At 46.1% G+C, this 23,026-nt stretch overlaps 1 protein-coding gene across 1 annotated transcript in view; it reads left to right on the forward strand.

The window, feature by feature from the left end:
- Nucleotides 1–23,026, forward strand: part of abtb2 (ankyrin repeat and BTB domain containing 2) — an 80,816-nt gene that overhangs the window by 40,522 nt on the left and 17,268 nt on the right. The window contains 1 exon segment of the mRNA NM_001375264.1: nucleotides 22,787–22,933. Coding sequence (NP_001362193.1) covers nucleotides 22,787–22,933 — 147 coding nt within the window.

Genomic DNA, 23,026 nt, shown 5'->3' on the forward strand with positions numbered 1-23,026 from the left:
TGCTTTAAAGGGCCTATAATAGGTTCAAGCACAACACTCAAGAATATACTTGTCTTGTTCCCAAAGTTTAGGGGGGCTATATTTGTTCTTTTAAGGACCAGTAACTTCTCGCTATATTACTATAGAGGGTCATCAGTAAGCGTCAGGGTTTGAGAGGTCGGGCCCTTGTTTTTCTTTGGCCCTTGTGATATCACTGGTGTGTTTTGTAGGTGGCACATAATGCTAATGGCTGTTTATTTATATAACATTGGCTTTGGCTAAATGACATGTTGTAAATGTTTATTGTATTTGATTTGGTTTCCCGTCCAATAACAATGTCACTGTTTATCTTTATGGCCCAGTAAAGGCTCCTTATCTCAGGCTTCTGTAGTCCCAGATAATGTCCATCCGGGTAAAATCCGCTGGCTGAGAGCAGTGTGTTGTAACTTGTCACTCGAACTAAAGGTGCCCATCCATAGCAATACATCAGCTCTCACCCAGGCCTTTGTCTCGTGTATACTTGAATAGGGGGATCTGTTAAACTATCAGTCAGGGTGGGAAGAATATTCCCGTAACTGAGGAAAACATGGTCCTAGACCCAGACTGGCAATCAGTAGATTCTGGCAAATGCCAAAGGGGCTGCTACAAGAAACCATAGATAGTCACTATTCATTGGGCTGGTAGGGGCCGTTTGACCCTCTATGTATCTGAAATGCCAGGGTCTATTTTGAGTCTCAGTCCAGACCTGCATGATGCTATATATACTGATGGCATCTGATGGGCTTTTACTGTCACCTAAGGATTCATGCCATTAGCCGAGGGTCTAGTCAGCAGGCTCTTAAGGTCCCCATACACAGGTCGATTATAGCTGCCAATATTGGTCCCTTGGACAGATTCGGCAGCTTATCGGCCCGTGTAGGGGCAGAACCGAGGGGCCTGGCCGACCGATATCTGGCCTGAAATTGGCCAGATATCGATCGGCCAGGTTAGAAAATCTAGTCGTCGGTGACCGCATCGGCTCGTTGATGCGGTCCCTGAACCCACTGCCCCATTGCCGCGTGTAGAATTCGATCGTTTGGCCCTCCCCCGATATCGCCCACCCGTAGGTGGGGATATCAGGTGAAGATCCGCTCGCTTGGCGACATCGCCAGCTTTAGACCTTTCAGTGGCCTGCCTGACCAATATCTGCCAGATATCTCAGTTGGTCCAAACCAGATGTGTTCCCAAAGCAAGCCCTGGCTGTCATTTGCCCCCACCATCCCAACCCCACTTCTCCGCCCAGCTAACCGATCGCCACTTCCACTCACTTGGCAACTTTATCCCCTGTGCGCCCCTCACCTTCTTTCTGATCCTGAGACCCAGGTCAAGAGTTAGAGGGGGCCACAGAGATATGTGGCCAAGGTCCTAGCAACCACCACCGTTGCACCCTAGGCAACCCCCGGCCAAACACTAGTTCTGAGCCTGAGATATCTATAAAGCAGATTTGAAGGCCTGCATTGGCGCATTGATATGGTCCTCTCCCAACAGGTCATGTAGGTCAACATAATGACTGGATCAGATTATCAGATCACTTGAATCAGTCTAATTTGGCCCAGCATGTTGGTGTCTAAATCAAGTTAAGATCCATCTTTATTCAAGATGAATCTCTTGCTTTGTTGTATCCCTACCTACAATGTTCTTTTAGGATCCCCTGCAAAATATAGTATTACAGTATAGGTGTTACCCGCACCCCCTGCCCTACAGGGGAAGCCATTCCTAATAAACCCTGAAGGTTCTGAGCCTCCCACTTCCAGAGCCGGCGGAGAGGAGAAACAGAGCCGTGTTATTGCCGAATGAGGTCATTAATCCAAACAAACACTATGGCAGTGAGAATTTTTCCGAGCGAGGGACTGTTCCAGGAATGAGTTCCTTGTACACAGTGAATGCGCCTTCTTGTTCCTTGTTCAGGGGGGAACGCCAAACGCCATATCTTTTTTATTATTATTTTATTTTCCATTCACTTCTGTTTAATTATTTAATGTTTCACAATGAGGAGCGGTAAAGCACAGCAGAAGAGCTGCACAATTTGTAAGGTTAGTTTGGCTTTTAAAGGAACAATAAACATTCTAATCCTGCTGGAGATTGTGCATATTGGATATAAGAACTCATTTACTAATGGCAGGGCAGGGTGCAAGCTGCAAAAATACTGGAAGGCTATAGTTTTTGCACTTTGCACCCTGTCCACCGGGGGGAACCCTCAGGTGTATACCCTTGCACAATAAAGCACAAAGACTTCTGCATTTCTCATGAATACAGAGCTGCCTACATCCAGCAGCACTGTATTCTTCTGGGTACAGGGATACCTTCTAATTTCTGCAGCTTGTTTGGATTTTAAATCCAGGTATTGATTACAGCAAATCCCATGGGTGCAAATGCTCAGTGGATGGGCTCCAAGAGCGCAATTTTGCACCCCCTAGGGTAGGGTTGCCACCTTTTCATACTTAGAGCAGGGTTTTTTTTGGCCCCTGAGCCGCCGGAGATGGCTCTTCTGATGCTGCCCCCCCCCCCCCCCGGTGCTTACCTTTACGGTGCCAGAGGGGGTCTGGGGGGGATGGGGTGCATCGCTAGTGTAGAGAACGCAATTGCACTCTGCACTAGCACAGCTGAATTTCCATTTTAAAACCTGGAAGTTACCAGGGACGGCAAAAAGTAACTTCTGGGACACTGCTGCCTGAGACGAGTTTCTCAAAATACCACATGGAGATTAAAAATGGAGAAATTACCTTCCCATAATTCGGAGCTTTCTGGTTAATGGGTTTTCCATTTGTGGCCTTGCCATAAACCCTGGCCTGATTCCATACGTGTAGTATCACAGGTTATTATCATGTAAGAATGGGAGAAACCATCTGGGAAGACATTACCTCTCACATGTCAGCTCAACTAGCCTACCCTCCTCTCACCACACGCCTGCCTACTTGGCATTATGGAGAACCAAGTGGAAGGCATTGCCTCCAGACTGTTTGCCCGGTCGCTACTCTACTACGCCCCAAAGTGTATCATTCTCCGCTGGATGGGGCCAAAGCCCCCCCCCGAAAGAAACAATGGATTAAGCTTATTAATGGAGCCTTACCCTCTATCAAACTGACATACCTAGCTAGAGGATGTTCAACAAAGTTTGACAAAATATGGCAACCATGGCTGGACATTGAGGGGGACCCCCTGCCTGGAATAGGAGACACTCCTGACCCTCCATGCTAATTCCAGTGCGAGCATAATGTGTAAACCTTTCTACTACTTCTTCTCTTTCACCCCCTCTTTCTCCCTCTCTCTTCTCACTCTTTCCCTTTTTATACCTTGTTTTGTTTGAAAAAGGAAAATGAAAGCAATTTAAAAAAAAGAATGGGAGAAACCATTCAGAGAAAATCAGCGGGTGTTTATACCCTTGTAAGTGTTGTTTGGTGGGGAAAGGGTTAAAAGTGAAACCCTTTACCAAGGGAAGTGGAGGCCGGCACTAAGCAGCAAATTCCTGTTATTGGGATGGTAAATTTACTGGCCAGTACTTATATCCTTCCCTATTTCTGGAAGTACAGCAGGTGATAATGGTGTCAGATTTGACCCACAGAGGTGCCAGTTGTGCCTATAGGAACTGTCAGAGACACAATGTCGGCATTTTCTGATCCCTGTGCCACCCAGCTGACTTCCTGTATTGGAGCCAGAAAGCCATTTACTGACACATAATAGGGAGGTGCAGTTGGCAGTTCTACAATTCTGGCACCCACAAGGTGTCGATTATCCCTCCTCTCACCTGCCAGCACCTTATGTTTAGACTCCCTGACAGATAATGACAGCAATTAGCAGGCTGTTTCCATTGGCCTGGGCTATCAGCAAGGTGGGAGGTCGTTTATTTGGAGGAAAAGACTGTGAACATACAAATACTGCATTTTATGTTATAATATAATATAGATAAGTTATTATAAATGTTTCCTTGGTCCCTTCCCCAGAGGATCTTAAGTTGGACAGGCACGGTAAGGTCGCCAAACAAGCGGATCCAAATCCATTGGCTGGTACTTTACCTGCCAGGTGGCAACCCTCTTGTCTCCTAATATATTACTCACAAATCATCTAATTTACTCAGCTACTACATTCCCAGGGCAAGCAAGTTGTCTCGTGCAATACTGGTTCAGACCCAATTAAATGCTGTGGTGTGGGTGACATTGGCTGGCAGGGAGGTTTCAGTAAATGAAAAGGCATTAGTGGGAGTGCAAATACATGAAAAACACCTAAATATATGTAAGCCTGGAGTATTTACCCCCACAAAATTAAGTTGTTCTTGACCTGCAGAGAGCAGCTCATAGCCTGTCTAGAGAACATAAAGCTCCATCTGTCATTTCCATTACCATGGAGCAGGCACAATAAAGCTGCCATTTTTCAGTACCAACCTTTACAGACAGACTACATCAATCTTTCTGCAGCTAATCAGCACGGGACATGAGATTGACTTCCGAGGAATACGTTTCAGGGCAACTTTACAATGATTACAAGCCCCACACTGTAAACCATACAATAACAACATTCTTACACCGGCATTGAGCTTTACACACACCCTATAGCTGCTAGGAAAAGGGATTTCCTTACAAAGCCATTGAATGGAGGACTTTCATTAGGGTCTTGGAATTGTGGATAGTGTGCTGCAAAGAAGGACTTCTTGTGAGCCCAAGAACTGGGGTCCGTGTGCTGCAAAGCGTGACTTATTTGAGCCTAATAATTGGGGGTAGTCAGGGGCGCTGCTACCAAGAGGCGGCAGCACCTCTTAAGTTTCCAGGGGAGGCAAAAATCCATGCAAAGAAGAACATTCAGTAGTGTAGGCATTGGGGGTAGTGCCATGCAAAGAAGAACGTTTACTAGAGTGTAGGAGTTGGGGTTAGTGCCATGCAAAGAAGAATGTTCACTAGAGTGTAGGAGTTGGGGGGAATGCCATGCAAAGAAGAATGTTTACTAGAGTGTAGGAGTTGGGGGGTAGTGCCATGCAAAGAAGAATGTTCACTAGAGTGTAGGAGTTGGGGGTAGTGCCATGCAAAGAAGAATGTTTACTAGAGTGTAGGAGTTGGGGGTAGTGCCATGCAAAGAAGAATGTTCACTAGAGTGTAGGAGTTGGGGGTAGTGCCATGCAAAGAAGAATGTTTACTAGAGTGTAGGAGTTGGGGGTAGTGCCATGCAAAGAAGAATGTTTACTAGAGTGTAGGAGTTGGGGGTAGTGCCATGCAAAGAAGAACATTTACTAGAGCGTAGGAGTTGGGGGTGGTGCCATGCAAAGAAGAATGTTCACTAGAGTGTAGGAGTTGGGGGTAGTGCCATGCAAAGAAGAACGTTTACTAGAGTGTAGGAGTTGGGGGGGAATGCCATGCAAAGAAGAATGTTTACTAGAGTGTAGGAGTTGGGGTTAGTGCCATGCAAAGAAGAACGTTTACTAGAGTGTAGGAGTTGGGGGGGAATGCCATGCAAAGAAGAATGTTCACTAGAGTGTAGGAGTTGGGGGTAGTGCCATGCAAAGAAGAATGTTCACTAGAGTGTAGTTGGGGGTAGTGCCATGCAAAGAAGAATGTTCACTAGAGTGTAGGAGTTGGGGGTAGTGCCATGCAAAGAAGAACATTTACTAGAGCGTAGGAGTTGGGGGTGTTGCCATGCAAAGAAGAATGTTCACTAGAGTGTAGGAGTTGGGGGTAGTGCCATGCAAAGAAGAACGTTTACTAGAGTGTAGGAGTTGGGGGGAATGCCATGCAAAGAAGAATGTTTACTAGAGTGTAGGAGTTGGGGTTAGTGCCATGCAAAGAAGAACGTTTACTAGAGTGTAGGAGTTGGGGGGAATGCCATGCAAAGAAGAATGTTTACTAGAGTGTAGGAGTTGGGGGTAGTGCCATGCAAAGAAGAATGTTTACTAGAGTGTAGGAGTTGGGGTAGTGCCATGCAAAGAAGAATGTTCACTAGAGTGTAGTTGGGGGTAGTGCCATGCAAAGAAGAATGTTCACTAGAGTGTAGGAGTTGGGGGTAGTGCCATGCAAAGAAGAATGTTCACTAGAGTGTAGGAGTTGGGGTAGTGCCATGCAAAGAAGAATGTTCACTAGAGTGTAGGAGTTGGGGTAGTGCCATGCAAAGAAGAATGTTCACTAGAGTGTAGGAGTTGGGGGTAGTGCCATGCAAAGAAGAATGTTCACTAGAGTGTAGGAGTTGGGGGTAGTGCCATGCAAAGAAGAATGTTCACTAGAGTGTAGGAGTTGGGGGTAGTGCCATGCAAAGAAGAATGTTCACTAGAGTGTAGGAGTTGGGGGTAGTGTCATGCAAAGAAGAACGTTTACTAGAGCGTAGGAGTTGGGGGTAGTGTCATGCAAAGAAGAACGTTTACTAGAGTGTAGGAGTTGGGGGTAGTGTCATGCAAAGAAGAACATTTACTAGAGCGTAGGAGTTGGGTTAGTGCCATGCAAAGAAGAATGTTCACTAGAGTGTAGGAGTTGGGGGGAATGCCATGCAAAGAAGAATGTTCACTAGAGTGTAGGAGTTGGGGGTAGTGCCATGCAAAGAAGAATGTTTACTAGAGTGTAGGAGTTGGGGGTAGTGCCATGCAAAGAAGAACGTTTACTAGAGTGTAGGAGTTGGGGGTAGTGTCATGCAAAGAAGAACATTTACTAGAGCGTAGGAGTTGGGGTTAGTGCCATGCAAAGAAGAATGTTCACTAGAGTGTAGGAGTTGGGGGGAATGCCATGCAAAGAAGAATGTTCACTAGAGTGTAGGAGTTGGGGGTAGTGCCATGCAAAGAAGAATGTTTACTAGAGTGTAGGAGTTGGGGGTAGTGCCATGCAAAGAAGAACGTTTACTAGAGTGTAGGAGTTGGGGGGAATGCCATGCAAAGAAGAATGTTTACTAGAGTGTAGGAGTTGGGGGTAGTGCCATGCAAAGAAGAATGTTTACTAGAGTGTAGGAGTTGGAGGTAGTGCCATGCAAAGAAGAACGTTTACTAGAGCGTAGGAGTTGGGGGTAGTGCCATGCAAAGAAGAATGTTTACTAGAGTGTAGAAGTTGGGGGTAGTGCCATGCAAAGAAGAACGTTTACTAGAGTGTAGGAGTTGGGGGGAATGCCATGCAAAGAAGAATGTTTACTAGAGTGTAGGAGTTGGGGGTAGTGCCATGCAAAGAAGAATGTTTACTAGAGTGTAGGAGTTGGGGGTAGTGCCATGCAAAGAAGAACGTTTACTAGAGTGTAGGAGTTGGGGGGAATGCCATGCAAAGAAGAATGTTTACTAGAGTGTAGGAGTTGGGGGTAGTGCCATGCAAAGAAGAACGTTTACTAGAGTGTAGGAGTTGGGGGTAGTGCCATGCAAAGAAGAACGTTCACTAGAGCGTAGGAGTTGGGGGTAGTGCCATGCAAAGAAGAATGTTCACTAGAGCGTAGGAGTTGGGGGTAGTGCCATGCAAAGAAGAATGTTCACTAGAGCGTAGGAGTTGGGGGTAGTGCCATGCAAAGAAGAATGTTCACTAGAGTGTAGGAGTTGGGGTAGTGCCATGCAAAGAAGAACGTTTACTAGAGTGTAGGAGTTGGGGGGGAATGCCATGCAAAGAAGAATGTTTACTAGAGTGTAGGAGTTGGGGTTAGTGCCATGCAAAGAAGAACGTTTACTAGAGTGTAGGAGTTGGGGGTGGTGCCATGCAAAGAAGAATGTTCACTAGAGTGTAGGAGTTGGGGGTAGTGCCATGCAAAGAAGAACGTTTACTAGAGTGTAGGAGTTGGGGGGGAATGCCATGCAAAGAAGAATGTTTACTAGAGTGTAGGAGTTGGGGTTAGTGCCATGCAAAGAAGAACGTTTACTAGAGTGTAGGAGTTGGGGGGGAATGCCATGCAAAGAAGAATGTTTACTAGAGTGTAGGAGTTGGGGGTAGTGCCATGCAAAGAAGAATGTTTACTAGAGTGTAGGAGTTGGGGGTAGTGCCATGCAAAGAAGAATGTTCACTAGAGTGTAGTTGGGGGTAGTGCCATGCAAAGAAGAATGTTCACTAGAGTGTAGGAGTTGGGGGTAGTGCCATGCAAAGAAGAACGTTCACTAGAGCGTAGGAGTTGGGGGTAGTGCCATGCAAAGAAGAATGTTCACTAGAGCGTAGGAGTTGGGGGTAGTGCCATGCAAAGAAGAATGTTCACTAGAGCGTAGGAGTTGGGGGTAGTGTCATGCAAAGAAGAATGTTCACTAGAGTGTAGGAGTTGGGGGTAGTGCCATGCAAAGAAGAATGTTCACTAGAGCGTAGGAGTTGGGGGTAGTGTCATGCAAAGAAGAATGTTCACTAGAGTGTAGGAGTTGGGGGTAGTGCCATGCAAAAAAGAACGTTTACTAGAGTGTAGGAGTTGGGGGTAGTGCCATGCAAAGAAGGTTTACTAGAGTGTAGGAGTTGGGGGTAGTGCCATGCAAAGAAGGTTTACTAGAGTGTAGGAGTTGGGGGTAGTGCCATGCAAAGGCTTGAATGGCAAATTGTGGGCAAGACCATTCAAGAAGTACTGTTACTTGAGCCCAGGGAGAGTGGCTAGTGGGTAAGGACCTATACCCAAGCCTATGAATTATAAGTGAGGGCACTTTAAGAAGGTACTGTAGAAAGCAGTATGCCATTAAGGACTTACCCGAGCCCTGGAAATGCCTATAGTCACAGGCAAAGAAGGAATTTTACTCAAGCAGGGGAGTTGTAGGCAACAGGGTTCAGAGAAGGGGTTTAACTTGAGCCAATGACCTTTACCTGTGATGGGTAGTGCTACGCCAACATAATGGTGAAGGGAATACACGTTTTTTGTCACAGAGGGGCCTCTTTTCTGATTACCAGGCTGTATTAGGAAGCATGACCTTTTTTACCAATGTGCTTTTGCCTCCTGTGATTGATACATTTTCCTTAGAGCATATGGACATCCCAGGGGGTGAGAGACCAGTGGTACATTCAGGCAATTTATTCTAGTTCAGTCGAGCGATTCCAAGCTCAGGGCGTTCTCAAGCGCCGGCATGGCACTCCAGGCAAAGTACAATGGGAACAGCAGAATACGGCAGGATTGTTATTCATTAGGGGGGTTCTTGGCATTGCAATAAAAGCCGTTTCCTTCAGGAATCATGGTTTTGTTTATGCAATTTATTTATAGAAGAAAAAAGCTGCTTTTCTTTACACTTCTGAACATTTGTTTAGCGGAGTAAATACAGAAATACACATGGCAGAATCCCAGTTCCCAGCATCCTCTTCCATCTTGTGTGGTACAGCAACATGTGGTTACCGGGCAGCCTATGGCTGAAGTCATAAGAAGGACAATTGGGCAGTGGTTCCTAAAATATGGGGTTTGTCCTCATGAGTTGACGTTGGGGGAGAATGCCTATGTGCTCTTCTAGGCACCCCAGTTTGAAGGCTATTCAGGCTGAGATTTGATATGCATATGTTTTTGCTGTCCTAGATATTTTTGGAAATATGGCCAGTATTTTACCAGCCTAGACTAAAGCTCAGCCCCTGGCCCCGATCTGCCCTGAATCTAGTTAAACTATGGGCAGTAAAGACAGATATAAAAGCAAGGAAATACAAATACAGGCCAGGCAGAAGATACTTGCTCATGGGTATCTCCATCGCTCTAAAGGTTTAGGTACATGTCCCATTAAATTCACTGGAGGATCTTGCTATAAAACTGTCGGATTTATGGGTAACATTAGCAGAGGGCGCCTCACCAGCTTTATATGATATTTTAATGCTGTGGAAGAGGGATTAACTGAGTGGTTAACTCAGCAGGGTGGACATCTGTAGGCAAGCGGCCAATCTGAGGGTTTTAGATCTGTCCCATATCCATGTTAGGGCCCCCACTCTACTAGAATTGCCTGAAGATACTGTGATGTGCTATAGCCAGGGATCCCCAACCTTTTTTTCCAGTAAGCCACATTTACATATAAAAAGAGTTTGGGAGCAACACGAGCATGAGAGAAGTACCTGGGGGTGCCAAAAAGGACTGTTATTGGCTATTAGGCAGCCTCTATATGGTCTGACAGCCTAAAGAAGGCTCTGTTTGGCGGTACACATGGTTTTTATTCAACCAAAACTTACCCCCAAGTCAGGAATTCAAAAATAACTACTTGGTTTGGGGGCACTGAGAGCAACATCCAAGGGGTTGGGGAACAACATGTTGCCCCTGAGCTACTGGTTGGGGATCACTGAACTATAAGTATGCATAAGAGACAGGAGTTCTGCAGGAGGGAATTATGGGGCAGGCGAGTGTAAAAAGAGGGCACGGGCAAAAAAACTCCCAGACATTGCCTCCAGGAAGTTGACATCTCAGCTAAAGCCTCCTCCTACTTAAGCTTGCAGTGTGACATCTGCTCGTTTGTAAAGTAAATTATCTTTTTTATCACATAGATATTAGATAGTAGGGTTGCCACCAAGGTGCTAAAATTTTGTCAAAGGCCGGGGCTGCTATAACACATTTACCAGCAATATACTTGTTTATTCCACACCCAGATGCTCCTGGCTTACCCTGTCAGTGCAAACCCCCCACCCCGATCCACCAAATCCCCAGCCAAGCCACCAAATCCCCACCCAAGCCACCCTTTACATCACTGTCCAGCCCCTATTTACATCCATGTAGAGTTGCTACCTGGCTGATATTTGACGGGCAAAGCCAGTAAATAACCAGGTAGGGCTGGCAGTGGTATTACAAATTTACCAGCAAAGTACTTGCTCTATAAATCCCTCCCTTCCCTCCTGCTGGCTATTACCCTTTATAACCACTGGCTTCTCTCTGCTTCATTTATAACCCTGCCTATTCCCTAGCCCCATTCACCTTTCCCCTGCATAGCCCACCCATTTCCCCACCCCTTATGTCATAGCCCCGCCCCCAATATGACATTGCCACCTGCCCCAACCCAAAGGCCAGAAAAAGGTGGCAACCCTACATCCATATCAAATTAATTATTACTAAAAGGTGAAAACCCTACTAGACTGGGCCACCATCAAAGGGGACACATATGATTGTTGTCAAGGAGGCACTTGTTGCCAAAGAGGTGGGATTGGTAGCAGATTGGGGTGGGATTTGGGCATATTCAGGGGGAGTTTGGGATTAGGCATTTGGCTATGCGGGAGTACGTGGCTCCGAAAGTCTGGAATAGGCTACCAGTTCCTTATGTGTATAGCCCATTTCCCTACTAGAGCATTAAGGAATTAAGGAGGGGGTTAAACTACAGAGTCAAAATACTGGATGTGTAGAGTCCAATAAGTCGAGTGGGTGATGAGAAGGATATTTGGCAGTACAGGAGGTTGGACATGAAAGAAGAGTCATATTGAACTGATCATGATGTATAAACTGCAAGGAATCAGTTGGCAATTAATCTGATAGAGTAAACTGAGATGTCAAGGGGGGTAGCAATATCCCCCCTTATTTACGTAACTGGCTACCTGGGGAGATAACATCATAATGCTGGCTCTGTCTGCTTTCAGTCTTAATTGCAGATGATTTATTAATGTAGAAAAGCCACAGAGATTGGCTACAACACTTTGGGATTCATAAGGCGGCTCTTCCCATAGCTCAGCAAGGAAGCCATTGTCATTCCTCGTTTGTCAGTGGCCATGGAGGCCTGATCTGAATGGTATTCCATCTATAGATTGTAAGCTTTTGTGAGCAGGGTCTTATTTGTATTCTGTCAACCCTTGTTAGATTATTGTACGACCCCATTTTGTTTTATATTAATGTAAAGTGCTGTTTTTATATAAATAAATGATCACGATAATGGTCCATCATAATGACTTTTAATACTGGGGAGTTCAAGGGGTTCTTTGTAACTCAAAACAAGGCTTCATATATCCAAAACAGCTTTAGAGCTTTAACCTTTTCCAGGAGGGAAATTCAAGCCCACCCCATGCAAAATCTCACTTTAATTGGCCCACCTTTCCCCTCTACAAAGCACAGGAATCAACATTATAGACCTGCATATGTGTAACATCTCCTTTGCGCAATATTCCCCTTTATTGAGTATATTGTTCGATTTAAGTTACCCTTTAAAGGGACATGCTGCCTCCCAAAACAGTACCCAAACATGAGTTATTTATGACTTTTTTTTCCTGGAGAACCTGTATTTCTTGTTGTAGTGCAGTTTTGGGCACCTCTCTGCCAACAATAAGTAGAAGAACCAGAAGAAGCTCAGGGATGGGCAACTCTTTGGTGCAATGGATGATTTCACTTCTAAAGACAGGCCTGACGCACTTTGGTTGTTTTCCCGAGACAGGCGCCTGAAATAGGATATGAAGAACACGCACAAATATTTGCATGGTCAGGATAAACATTTGTCAACGTCACTGTTTTCCGTAGGGCGATGTGGTTCAGGGACATCTATAGACACTGGAGGAAAGGAGTTCCCTCCATCAGCAAAGGACAGAGTGGGACCCCGCTCACCCATTGCCAGCCCCTTCCCCTCCACATACTTACTTTTGCTGCAATCAGGGGAGGAAGGGATTGTGTCTGGGTCAGCGGGCATTATATATGAAATTGGCACTGTATTTATCCTGACGTGTGTTCTGGGGTATTATACATGGAATTGGCACTGTATTTATCCTGACGTGTGTTCTGGAGTATTATATATGGAATTAGCACTGTATTTATCCTGATGTGTGTTGTAGGGGCATTATATATGGAATTGGCACTGTATTTATCCTGACGTGTGTTGTAGGGGCATTATATATGGAATTGGCACTGTATTTATCTGACGTGTGTTCTGGGGTATTATATATGGAATTGGCACTGTATTTATCCTGCCATGTGTTGTGGGGTATTATACATGGAATTGGCACTGTATTTATCCTGCCGTGTGTTCTGGGGTATTATACATGGAATTGGCACTGTATTTATCCTGCTGTGGGTTCTGGGGTATTATACATGGAATTGGCACTATATTTATCCTGACGTGTGTTCTGTGGTATTATACATGGAATTGGCACTGTATTTATCCTGCCGTGTGTTCTGGGGTATTATACATGGAATTGGCACTGTATTTATCCTGCCGTGTGTCTGGGGTATTATACATGGAATTGGTACTGTATTTATCCTACCGTGTGTTCTGGGGTATTATACATGGAATTGGCACTGTATTTATCCTACCGTGTGTTCTGGGGTATTATACATGGAATTGGCACTGTATTTATCCTACCGTGTGTTCTGGGGTATTATACATGGAATTGGCACTGTATTTATCCTGCCATGTGTTCTGGGGTATTATACATGGAATTGGCACTGTATTTATCCTGCTGTGTGTTCTGGGGTATTATTCATGGAATTGGCACTGTATTTATCCTAACGTGTGTTCTCGGGTATTATACATGGAATTGGCACTGTATTTATCCTGCCATGTGTTCTGGGGTATTATACATGGAATTGGCACTGTATTTATCCTGCTGTGTGTTCTGAGGTATTATACATGGAATTGGCACTGTATTTATCCTGCCATGTGTTCTGGGGTATTATACATGGAATTGGCACTGTATTTATCCTGCTGTGTGTTCTGGGGTATTATACATGGAATTGGCACTGTATTTATCCTGCTGTGTGTTGTGGGGTATTATACATGGAATTGGCACTGTATTTATCCTGATGTGTGTTGTGGGGCATTATACATGGAATTGGCACTGTATTTATCCTGCCGTGTGTTCTGGGGTATTCTACATGGAATTGGCACTGTATTTATCCTGCCGTGTGTTCTGCGGTATTATACATGGAACTGGCACTGTATTTATCCTGCCGTGTGTTGTGGGGTATTATACATGGAATTGGCACCGTATTTATCCTGACGTGTGTTCTGGGGTATTATAGATGGAATTGGCACTGTATTTATCCTGCCGTGTGTTCTGGGGTATTATACATGGAACTGGCACTGTATTTATCCTGCTGTGGGTTCTGGGGTATTATACATGGAACTGGCACTGTATTTATCCTGCTGTGGGTTCCGGGGTATTATACATGGAATTGGCACTGTATTTATCCTGCCGTGTGTTGTGGGGTATTATAGATGGAATTGGCACTGTATTTATCCTGCTGTGGGTTCTGGGATATTATACATGGAATTGGCACTGTATTTATCCTGCCATGTGTTCTGGGGTATTATACATGGAATTGGCACTGTATTTATCCTGCCGTGTGTTCTGGGGTATTATACATGGAATTGGCACTGTATTTATCCTGCCGTGTGTTCTGGGGTATTATACATGGAATTGGCACTGTATTTATCCTACTGTGTGTTCTGGGGTATTATACATGGAATTGGCACTGTATTTATCCTGCCGTGTGTTCTGGGGTATTATACATGGAATTGGCACTGTATTTATCCTACCATGAGTTCTGGGGTATTATACATGGAATTGGCACTGTATTTATCCTACCATGAGTTCTGGGGTATTCTACATGGAATTGGCACTGTATTTATACTGACATGTGTTGTGGGGTATTATACATGGAATTGGCACTGTATTTATCCTATGGTTTTATGGGTCATTATATTTATCCTGCCATGTATTTTGGGGGAGATACACTTTGCCTGCATTCTGCTAACTGATGATAGGCCATTGTAAGTTATAGGAGCAGGGCCACACTATGTTACTACATGAACCCCCACAATCCCCACTGGAACATGCGGCACAAGAACATGTGAATTCTAGTATGTACTGGTAAACACGCAGGGGTTGATTTTTTGGCAGTTTGCCTGACATCCATCCAATATGCCATAGGCATACCAGTGACACCAATCACTTATATCTACATCCTGCCTTCAGGTTGCATGCTGCAGGCTGCTATGGTATCTGTGCAGCCATGCTGAGTGCATCTAAATACAATACCAATACACCTTTCAGAATGTACATTTTCAGGATTAAATACCCCCACGTGTTACAGAGTCACTGTACGGACTTCCCAATCAGCCCTATTAAAGAATGGCAAATGGTCCGAGAGTTTGTTCCTTGTAAAATATACAACTTGCCCTTTATTCCAGCGACACCTTGTAACGTTCACACATTGTAGCTTCTTATACGAGGGAGGAGGAAAACAATAATCATTGCAGATTAACCTGCTTCCTGTGACGGGGCTGCAAAACAGCACCAGATGCTTCATATCGCTTAAAGGCACAATAAACCCTCTTACCGAGCAAAGTGTAATGACATTTATTTTCTTTATACATTTCTAGTGAGCCGTATTGGGCCCCCGTTCCGCTGTACACAGAGCCTTTATGTGTGTGCTTTTTGTGTTCATTTACCTCAGCGGGTGCGGCCATGATTGTTTGTATGACAAGGTGACCTCGCCCTCTAATGAAAGCAGGAGCTGTGTGCCTACCAGTTCTGACCAAAACACTGTGACAGGTCTGTTAATCAGCTGGCCTCTGCCTCATTGTTCGAGGAGTCAGAACTGGCAGTGAAGAGAATATAAATAGCCAGAGGGATACTGCTTTCAATAGCAATTACATTTGTGCATAACTGTAAAGGTTAGAACCTACTGAGCGAGTTAAGGTGGCCATACACATGAAGGTCGCCAAGCGAGCAGATCTTCTGCCGATATCCCCACCTACGGGTGGGCGATATCGGGTGAATTTAGGCTAATTTAGCCAGTAGAATTTAGGCTAATTCGATCGTTTGGCCGAAATAGGCGCAGTCGGTTCGGGGATCGCATCAACAAGACGATGCGGTCCCCGATCCGACTACATTTTTTAACCTGCCCGATCGATATCTGCCCGATTTCAGGGCCGGGCAGGCTGGTCGTTTCTGCCCCTACATGGGCCGATTGGCTGGCAAATCGGTCTAAGGGACCGACCCCCTTTTTTAACTTTTTTGCCCCGATGAAGACCCATTATTGGGTTGAAATGCGTTGGGTTTTATTTTCTATGTTTTGTATCTAATAAAATTTTCTTTTGCAATTTTTGAGTGTGCAGACACTTTTTTGCTTAAGGGACCGATATCGGCAGCTACAATCGGCCCGTGTATGGCCACCTTCACTTGCCGGGGACAGATTTCTGCTATTGCGGGACCCAGGGCCGGAACTAGGGGTAGGCAGAAGAGGCAGCTGCCTAGGGTGCAACGATTGAGGGGTGCCAGGCAGCCTCTCCTGCCTACCCCTAGTTCTACTTTGTCATTGCCTCCGCCGCTTGTCATTAGCGGTGGAGGCAATGACAGATCGAATCGCAGCGCCCCCACCCCCAATGGCGCATGTACAAAATGCCAAAGCACATGCCAAAGCACAGGAGGAGGCGCATGCGCCATTGGGGGGGGCGGGGAGGTGGGCGGAGTTGGCCAACCGGGTTGCCTGGCGGGAGCTCTACGGGGCAGGGACCTCCATCCTCTTGTGTCTTTGACTCTTATTGCAACTTTATCTTTTATATATTTGTATTTATTGTTATACTTTGTATTTATCTATTATTATCTTAATAACCCCCTGTTTGTATTAATCTATTCTACTGTACAGCGCTGCGTACATAAGTAGCGCTTTATATATAAAGATATACATACATACATACATTGCGGGTGAGTAACCACCAGGGCCGGATTTCTACTTGGGGCGCCCCAAGGCCGCCCCCATTCGGCGCCCCCCCCCCACCCCCGCCCCCGCCCCCGCCGCGTAAACGCGAATGCGCCTTACTTGCGCATGCGCGAACAACCCCTATCGCTAATGCGCATGCGCAAGCGCCTAACTGAGAACTCCCATACGGAGCAGTGGGGAGATGTCCCCATTGCTCCGTATGGGAGCAAAATGTTAACATTTGCTTGCGGCGGGGCGGCATGCCGCCCCTGTGTATTTGCCGCCCTAGGCCCGGGCCTTTGTGGCCTCGCCACAAATCCGGGCCTGGTAACCACTCCCACTCTGAAAAGACTTTCCACTGGCAACAATAGAAGTTGCCGGTGAAAACAGGGCCGGATTTCTCTCTGAGGCGCCCCAAGGCCGCCCCTGTGGGTGTCGCCCTCTGCGCATGTGCGAACGCGCCACCCCGTGCGTATGTGCGGGGCGGCATGCCGCCCTAGGCCTGGGCCTTTGTGGCCTCTCCACAAATCCGGGCCTGGGTGGAAAGCCCTTTGCATCGCTGCAGTGGCACAAAGTCTCTACCTTCAGGCAACTTCACGCGACTTTGGAGAGTCTTTTCGGAGCGGTTACTAGCCCACTATAGCAGATATCTATTGCGCCGACAAACTTGCTCAGTGGGGATCTTTAATGCCTGTATATTGGAATGTTATATGTTTGGGTGGTGGATAGACTCCCCTATACAGACCCAAATTGGGCCCACACAGCAGATCTGACTACAGGTACCGCTAAGCATTGCTGTGAGTGTTACAGACACATATTCCTCTGTAGCCCTGTGGTATTCTCCCCCTTCCCCTTGAATGGATTAGTCCCCCCCTCTCTGTCAGGCCCTGTGCGTTGCTGCTTGTGGTTTATATACGAACAGCGAGGGCCTTTATCCCTTCAGGAAACCATTATTTGTGAGTTTCCTACTTGGAGGGCCCTGAATACGGCTCTGTCCTGACGGCCGGCGCTAGAAGAGAATTCTGTGTGTTTAAGTCCAGTCCAACAACAGCCTCAGTGTAAGCCATGAAAGTATATCCTGCAGGAAGGCACGGGCCATACCATTAATTAAGTAGCCAGGAAGATGGGGGGGCAATAAGGTTACTCCCTTCCCCCTGTGTTGGACGGGGGTTAAGGGAACAGGTAAAACGGCACAGTCAGGGCCAATGTGTTGGTGGCTTTACAATAACTCAGGTAAAGATGCCACCCCAACACTTTAATAGATGAAACATATAAGGGGTCTTTTATACAGACGACGGGTGCAAGTCCAAAAGCACTAAGGGGCACAGAATTGCACTGAAATGCTTCTGTGTAAGATTTTGCTGCACTCAGCACCTAGCAGCATTGGCCATAGGACACTTTTGTGCTTTTGTTTTGAAACTTGTAGGTGACCATTCAAATCTAATTGCTGGTTGGTTGCTATGGGCTATGGGGCCATGGCTATCACTTTCCCATCAGTCCCTGCCCCAGTGGAGCTTACAATCTAAGGTCCCTATCACATTTCCATCAGTCCCTGCCCCAGTGAGCTTACAATCTAAGGTCCCTATCCCATTCCCATCAGTCCCTGCCCCAGTGAGCTTACAATCTAAGGTCCCTATCCCATTCCCATCAGTCCCTGCCCCAGTGAGCTTACAATCTAAGGTCCCTATCACATCCCCATCAGTGCCTGCCCCAGTGGAGCTTACAATCTAAGGTCCCTATCCCATTCCCATCAGTCCCTGCCCCAGTGAGCTTACAATCTAAGGTCCCTATCACATTCCCATCAGTCCCTGCCCCAGTGAGCTTACAATCTCAGATCTCTATCACAACCTGCCTGTATGTGTTGGGAGGGTGAGAGATTCCTTCTGCAGGCACAAGGAGAAATCCTTGCAGATAGTGCCCTGTGTCTAGCAATGCCAATCTTTCCCTTTTTCTCCTACTTTTGTATTATACACATCAGTAGGAGCTGCCATATTGCTTCTTTGCAGCTTCCTAGGTTACCAGCCTAGGTAACAGCACCCCTAGGGGGACATGACATTTACTGAACTTGAAGTCTGAAAAAGTATGGCGGCACCCAAATATGAAGATTACATGTTCTGTATATATAATAAACTATGTTCTTATATGTTAAATGACAATGTAATTCTAAGCAACTCTCTAACCTTTGGCTGTTTATATTCTCTGCTAGTTCTGACTCCCAACTCAATGTAGCGGAAGCCAGCTGATTAATATCATTTGACTAGGCATACTTTGGTTTCGCAGTTCCCTGTTATTGGTATGTTTTTGGTTATTTGGGCTGCAGAGACCCCCTATTTAAGCTGGCTAAACCTATCTATTAGCTTAATGTGCTTCTGTTTGGGGCTACAGAGCTCCCTTGTGTCGAAGTCTCCAGGTAGAAAGCCAATAAGCAGCTTCTGTGGTTTCGCCTGTGCAAAAAGGATTATTGTTCCTGACTGGGAACGGCGTGCCCCCCAATTACTCATAATTGGCAAGAAGCAATGGGGGGGGGGGGGGGGGCCTGGCAGGGCTGATAGGGTTAACGGGAGCGAGCTGTGCCCCTGTACTTCTCTGCTAATAACAATCTAACTGCTCTGGCACAGAAGCACAAGCGGGGCAGTGTGTAAGGTGCCGCTCACTGGACTCTCTAATTGGATCCAGATGCTGGCAATGGTAGGAGCCAAACCCAGGAGAAGAGGGGGAACTGCAGCGACTAACCCCTTGTGTGCCAGAATGCTACAACTTTAGGAGGTAATATTTATAAACACATGTATGCAATGGACTCCATTATTATACATGGTGCAGGGCCATGTTCTTAGGGTGCCCCAGGCAAACTGCATCTCCCCCCCTCCTTCAGCTGAGATGACAGAGGAGAGTGGGGCAAAGGGGCGTGTGTGATGACTCAGCACCGTGCGTCACTGACGTCATCTCACAAACCGCCGAAGTGATGTCATCAAGTGATGATGTTTCTTGCATCATGACATCAGGGGTGGGGTTATTGCGTCTGTTGGATGCTATTCAGAGGGTTCCTGCCCAGGTTTCAGAGTGTTATTGCTGCAACAGAGCTTTCTTAATCTTTACTTTACGCTGAGGCTGGGCCGGCATTAAATAGATGGGGGCATGATAAAGAGGGTAACATTTAATTTGCTTGATATAATTAGGCCATGAACATATTGGCAGAACCTAATCAGTAATATCATATATCAGTAATATCACTTCATGGGCCAGCCAATCAGATATTAGGGGCAGGATATAATCCCCCTCTCCAGTAGGGGGCAGGATATCATCATCTCTCAAGCAAATGAAATATGTTCCATCATTTAGAGTCTATAGTAAGAGTTACGGTATATAGTAGGACACTGACCTCCACCTATTGGCCACAACAGTCAGATGCCAGAATTTCTGCTGCTGTCTGTCAAACCTGTTTTCCTATAATATGTTTATTTTAAAGGAAAACTTTGTAAAAAAAATGTAACATTTTAGATGTTATATGTCCCATAGGAGGGTATCAGGCGGCCCAGACACAATGTTAATAAATGGCTCTGCTGCTTTGTAGTAAGTCTGTATCTGCTTCACACAAATGTCTAATATTCAGTTTATAAACCTCACTATAATCTCAGTATATTCACTTCTCTCCCCAGCGACCCCTATCCAGCTCCTGCCCCCATACACACGCTAATCACACCCGGGCAGAAGCCATTGGGCTGCCTGTATAATCATTATACTATATACTGATTATAGGTTATTCATCACCCCTGCGCAATGCCAACTAATTCTAAGTTACACCAGTACCCCCAGGATCCCATCTCTGTGACTTTACCTGGCTACCTTTATGTATTTAAACCCCATATACCTCTGGGGTTTCCCAGCAATTCCACACTGGGCACCATATACTCTTGGGTCCCCCAGCAATGCCTCACTGAGCCCTATTTAACTCTTGGGGTCCCCCAGTAGTGTCCCACTAAGCCCCATATACCTCTTATACCCCCAGCAATGCCTCACTGAGCCCCATATACCTCTTTGGTCCCCCAGCAGTACCCCACTGAGCTCTATATAACTCTTGGGTCCCCCAGTAGTGCCCTACTAAGCCCCATATACATCTTGTGTCCCCCAGTAATGCCCCACTAAGCCCCATATACCTCTTGTGTCCCCCAGTAATGCCCCACTAAGCCCCATATACCTCTTGGGTCCCCCAGTAGTACCTTACTAAGCCCCATATACCTCTTGTGTCCGCCAGTAATGCCCCAGTAATGCCCCACTAAGCCCCATATACCTCTTGGGTCCCCCCGTAGTGCCCCACTGAGCTCTATATAACTCTTGGGTCCCCCAGTAGTGCCCTACTAAGCCCCATATAACTCTTGTGTCCGCCAGTAATGCCCCAGTAATGCCCCACTAAGCCCCATATACCTCTTGGGTCCCCCCGTAGTGCCCCACTGAGCTCTATATAACTCTTGGGTCCCCCAGTAGTGCCCTACTAAGCCCCATATACATCTTGTGTCCCCCAGTAATGACCCACTAAGCCCCATATACCTCTTGGGTCCCCCCGTAGTGCCCCACTGAGCTCTATATAACTCTTGGGTCCCCCAGTAGTGCCCTACTAAGCCCCATATAACTCTTGGGTCCCCCAGTAATGCCCTACTAAGCCCCATATAACTCTTGGGTCCCCCAGTAATGCCCCACTGAGCCTCAAATATCTCTTGTTTACCCCATTAATGTCTCACTGAACCCTCTCAAGATTTTGGGTCCCCCAGAAATCTTGCTGACAATGCTTGGAATCATAGTTTGTAAAACCACATTGTTGGATGGTTGATATCCCCTATAACATGCTTGTAGCCTTTTTATAGAGAAAGTGTGGATTTTCCCAGGGTACACAAGAATCCTTCTGCGTTATTGATCTGATCAAAGAAATGTTTGTCTTTCTCCCTATTGATCCGCCCGTCAGAAACAAAAGGAAGTTTTGCTGTCCAGCAAGTTGATAATAAACTGAATTTTCCATTATTATGTTTTCTTAATGACTTAATCATGGGTAACAGTTGGCCACTTTTGGAAAGGCTATGGCCCCCAGAATGCTCATTAAAGGCTTCCTTTGCCTGCTAACACAATTAAAGGGAAAGTATTCTTAAATTGATTAATTGATTCCATGCATCCAGTTTCCATTCCTTTCAACAGACAGTAACATATGACGGCACAGCCTTATGGATGTCACAATGGAGACAGCAGACCAAGTGTAGGGGGCAAAGGGAAGTGTTTTATAGATTTTTGTTTAGTGAAACTAAATTTGTAAGGTGGCTGAAACCTGTCCCCGAATCACCCAGCCCCAGCCGTTAGCACTCGCTCCAGCGCCTGAGAGCGTTTGGCAGCCACATGAATTGTGCAGATGAAATGCTTATTTTCCTGAATATTTTCCTTGTCTGGGGAAGTTATTACCCCTGTCCATGTCGTAAAAAGCATTTGTGCGTTTTGAGAAAACGGCCCTTTCTGCGCTCTCCATTAGAGGAGCATTGGAGGGAATAAAATAAAGAGAGGGGAATTGTGCTGACTGCAGGGATGGGGAGGGGCAAATCTAGCCCTAAAGGGGAAAATGTACTCAGCAGAGTAATCAATAAAGGTAATACATGTAAATAACACAATGACCTGGTATAGGGCCACTATATATACAGGTATAGTGGCCCCTAAAGTGCAAAGTGTAGCCCCCCTAGGCTGAGCATGCCCCCTGCTGGCTCTTTGAGATATTAACACACAGGAGACCTAGGGAAGGTTGTGATCAGTTGCTGATGGGTACAATGGATGCTAAGGCAAGGCTGAACCTACAATATCAGCATCTTCTGTACTGGGGCTGATTTATCAAACACTGGGCAAATGTGCACCTGGGCAATGACCCATGCCGGCCAATAAAGCTCTCGCTTTCATTGTTCTACCTGTGCTGGTTGAAAGATCCTAATCACTGATTGGTTGCTGTGGGTTACTGCCCAGTGTTAATAAATGAGTCTCAATGAGCTTAAAAATGCATTTGCGTATTTACAAATTAACCAATGACATTGTGCCGTGAATGTATAAGGAATGTTGGTTACAGGGTGGGATTGGCCTATCGGGGCATTGGAAGCAAACTTAATGGATCCCAATCCTGTTGGGAGAGTAGTTTGGTTGCAGATTGGTTTAAGTGCAGTGTTGGGCCCTGGGTATGCCAGTCAGACCCTGGTTACTTACAATTATAGAAAATATTAAGGTTACATTAAGGAAAAATCTGAATCATTTCTGACAATGTATTTTTATTGCATTATAGGGGTCCTCTCCCTCCCTCCTTATTTCAGTCCCTATAATGACGGCGTCCTGGTGGGAGACGAAACAGCCAATGCCTACACACACCTGGAACTGCGGACGCTGGAACAGTCCCTGCTTGCAACCTGTGTTGGCAGCATCTCCGAGCTGAGTAAGTGGCACTCAGGGGCTTTCTAGGCAGCACCAATAAGTGGGAAAGAGTCCATCAACCATCATTGTACAGAATGCAGGTCCAGTTTTTGGG

This window comes from Xenopus tropicalis, chromosome 4, assembly GCF_000004195.4.
Source record: "Xenopus tropicalis strain Nigerian chromosome 4, UCB_Xtro_10.0, whole genome shotgun sequence".
Taxonomy (NCBI): Eukaryota; Metazoa; Chordata; class Amphibia; order Anura; family Pipidae; genus Xenopus; species Xenopus tropicalis.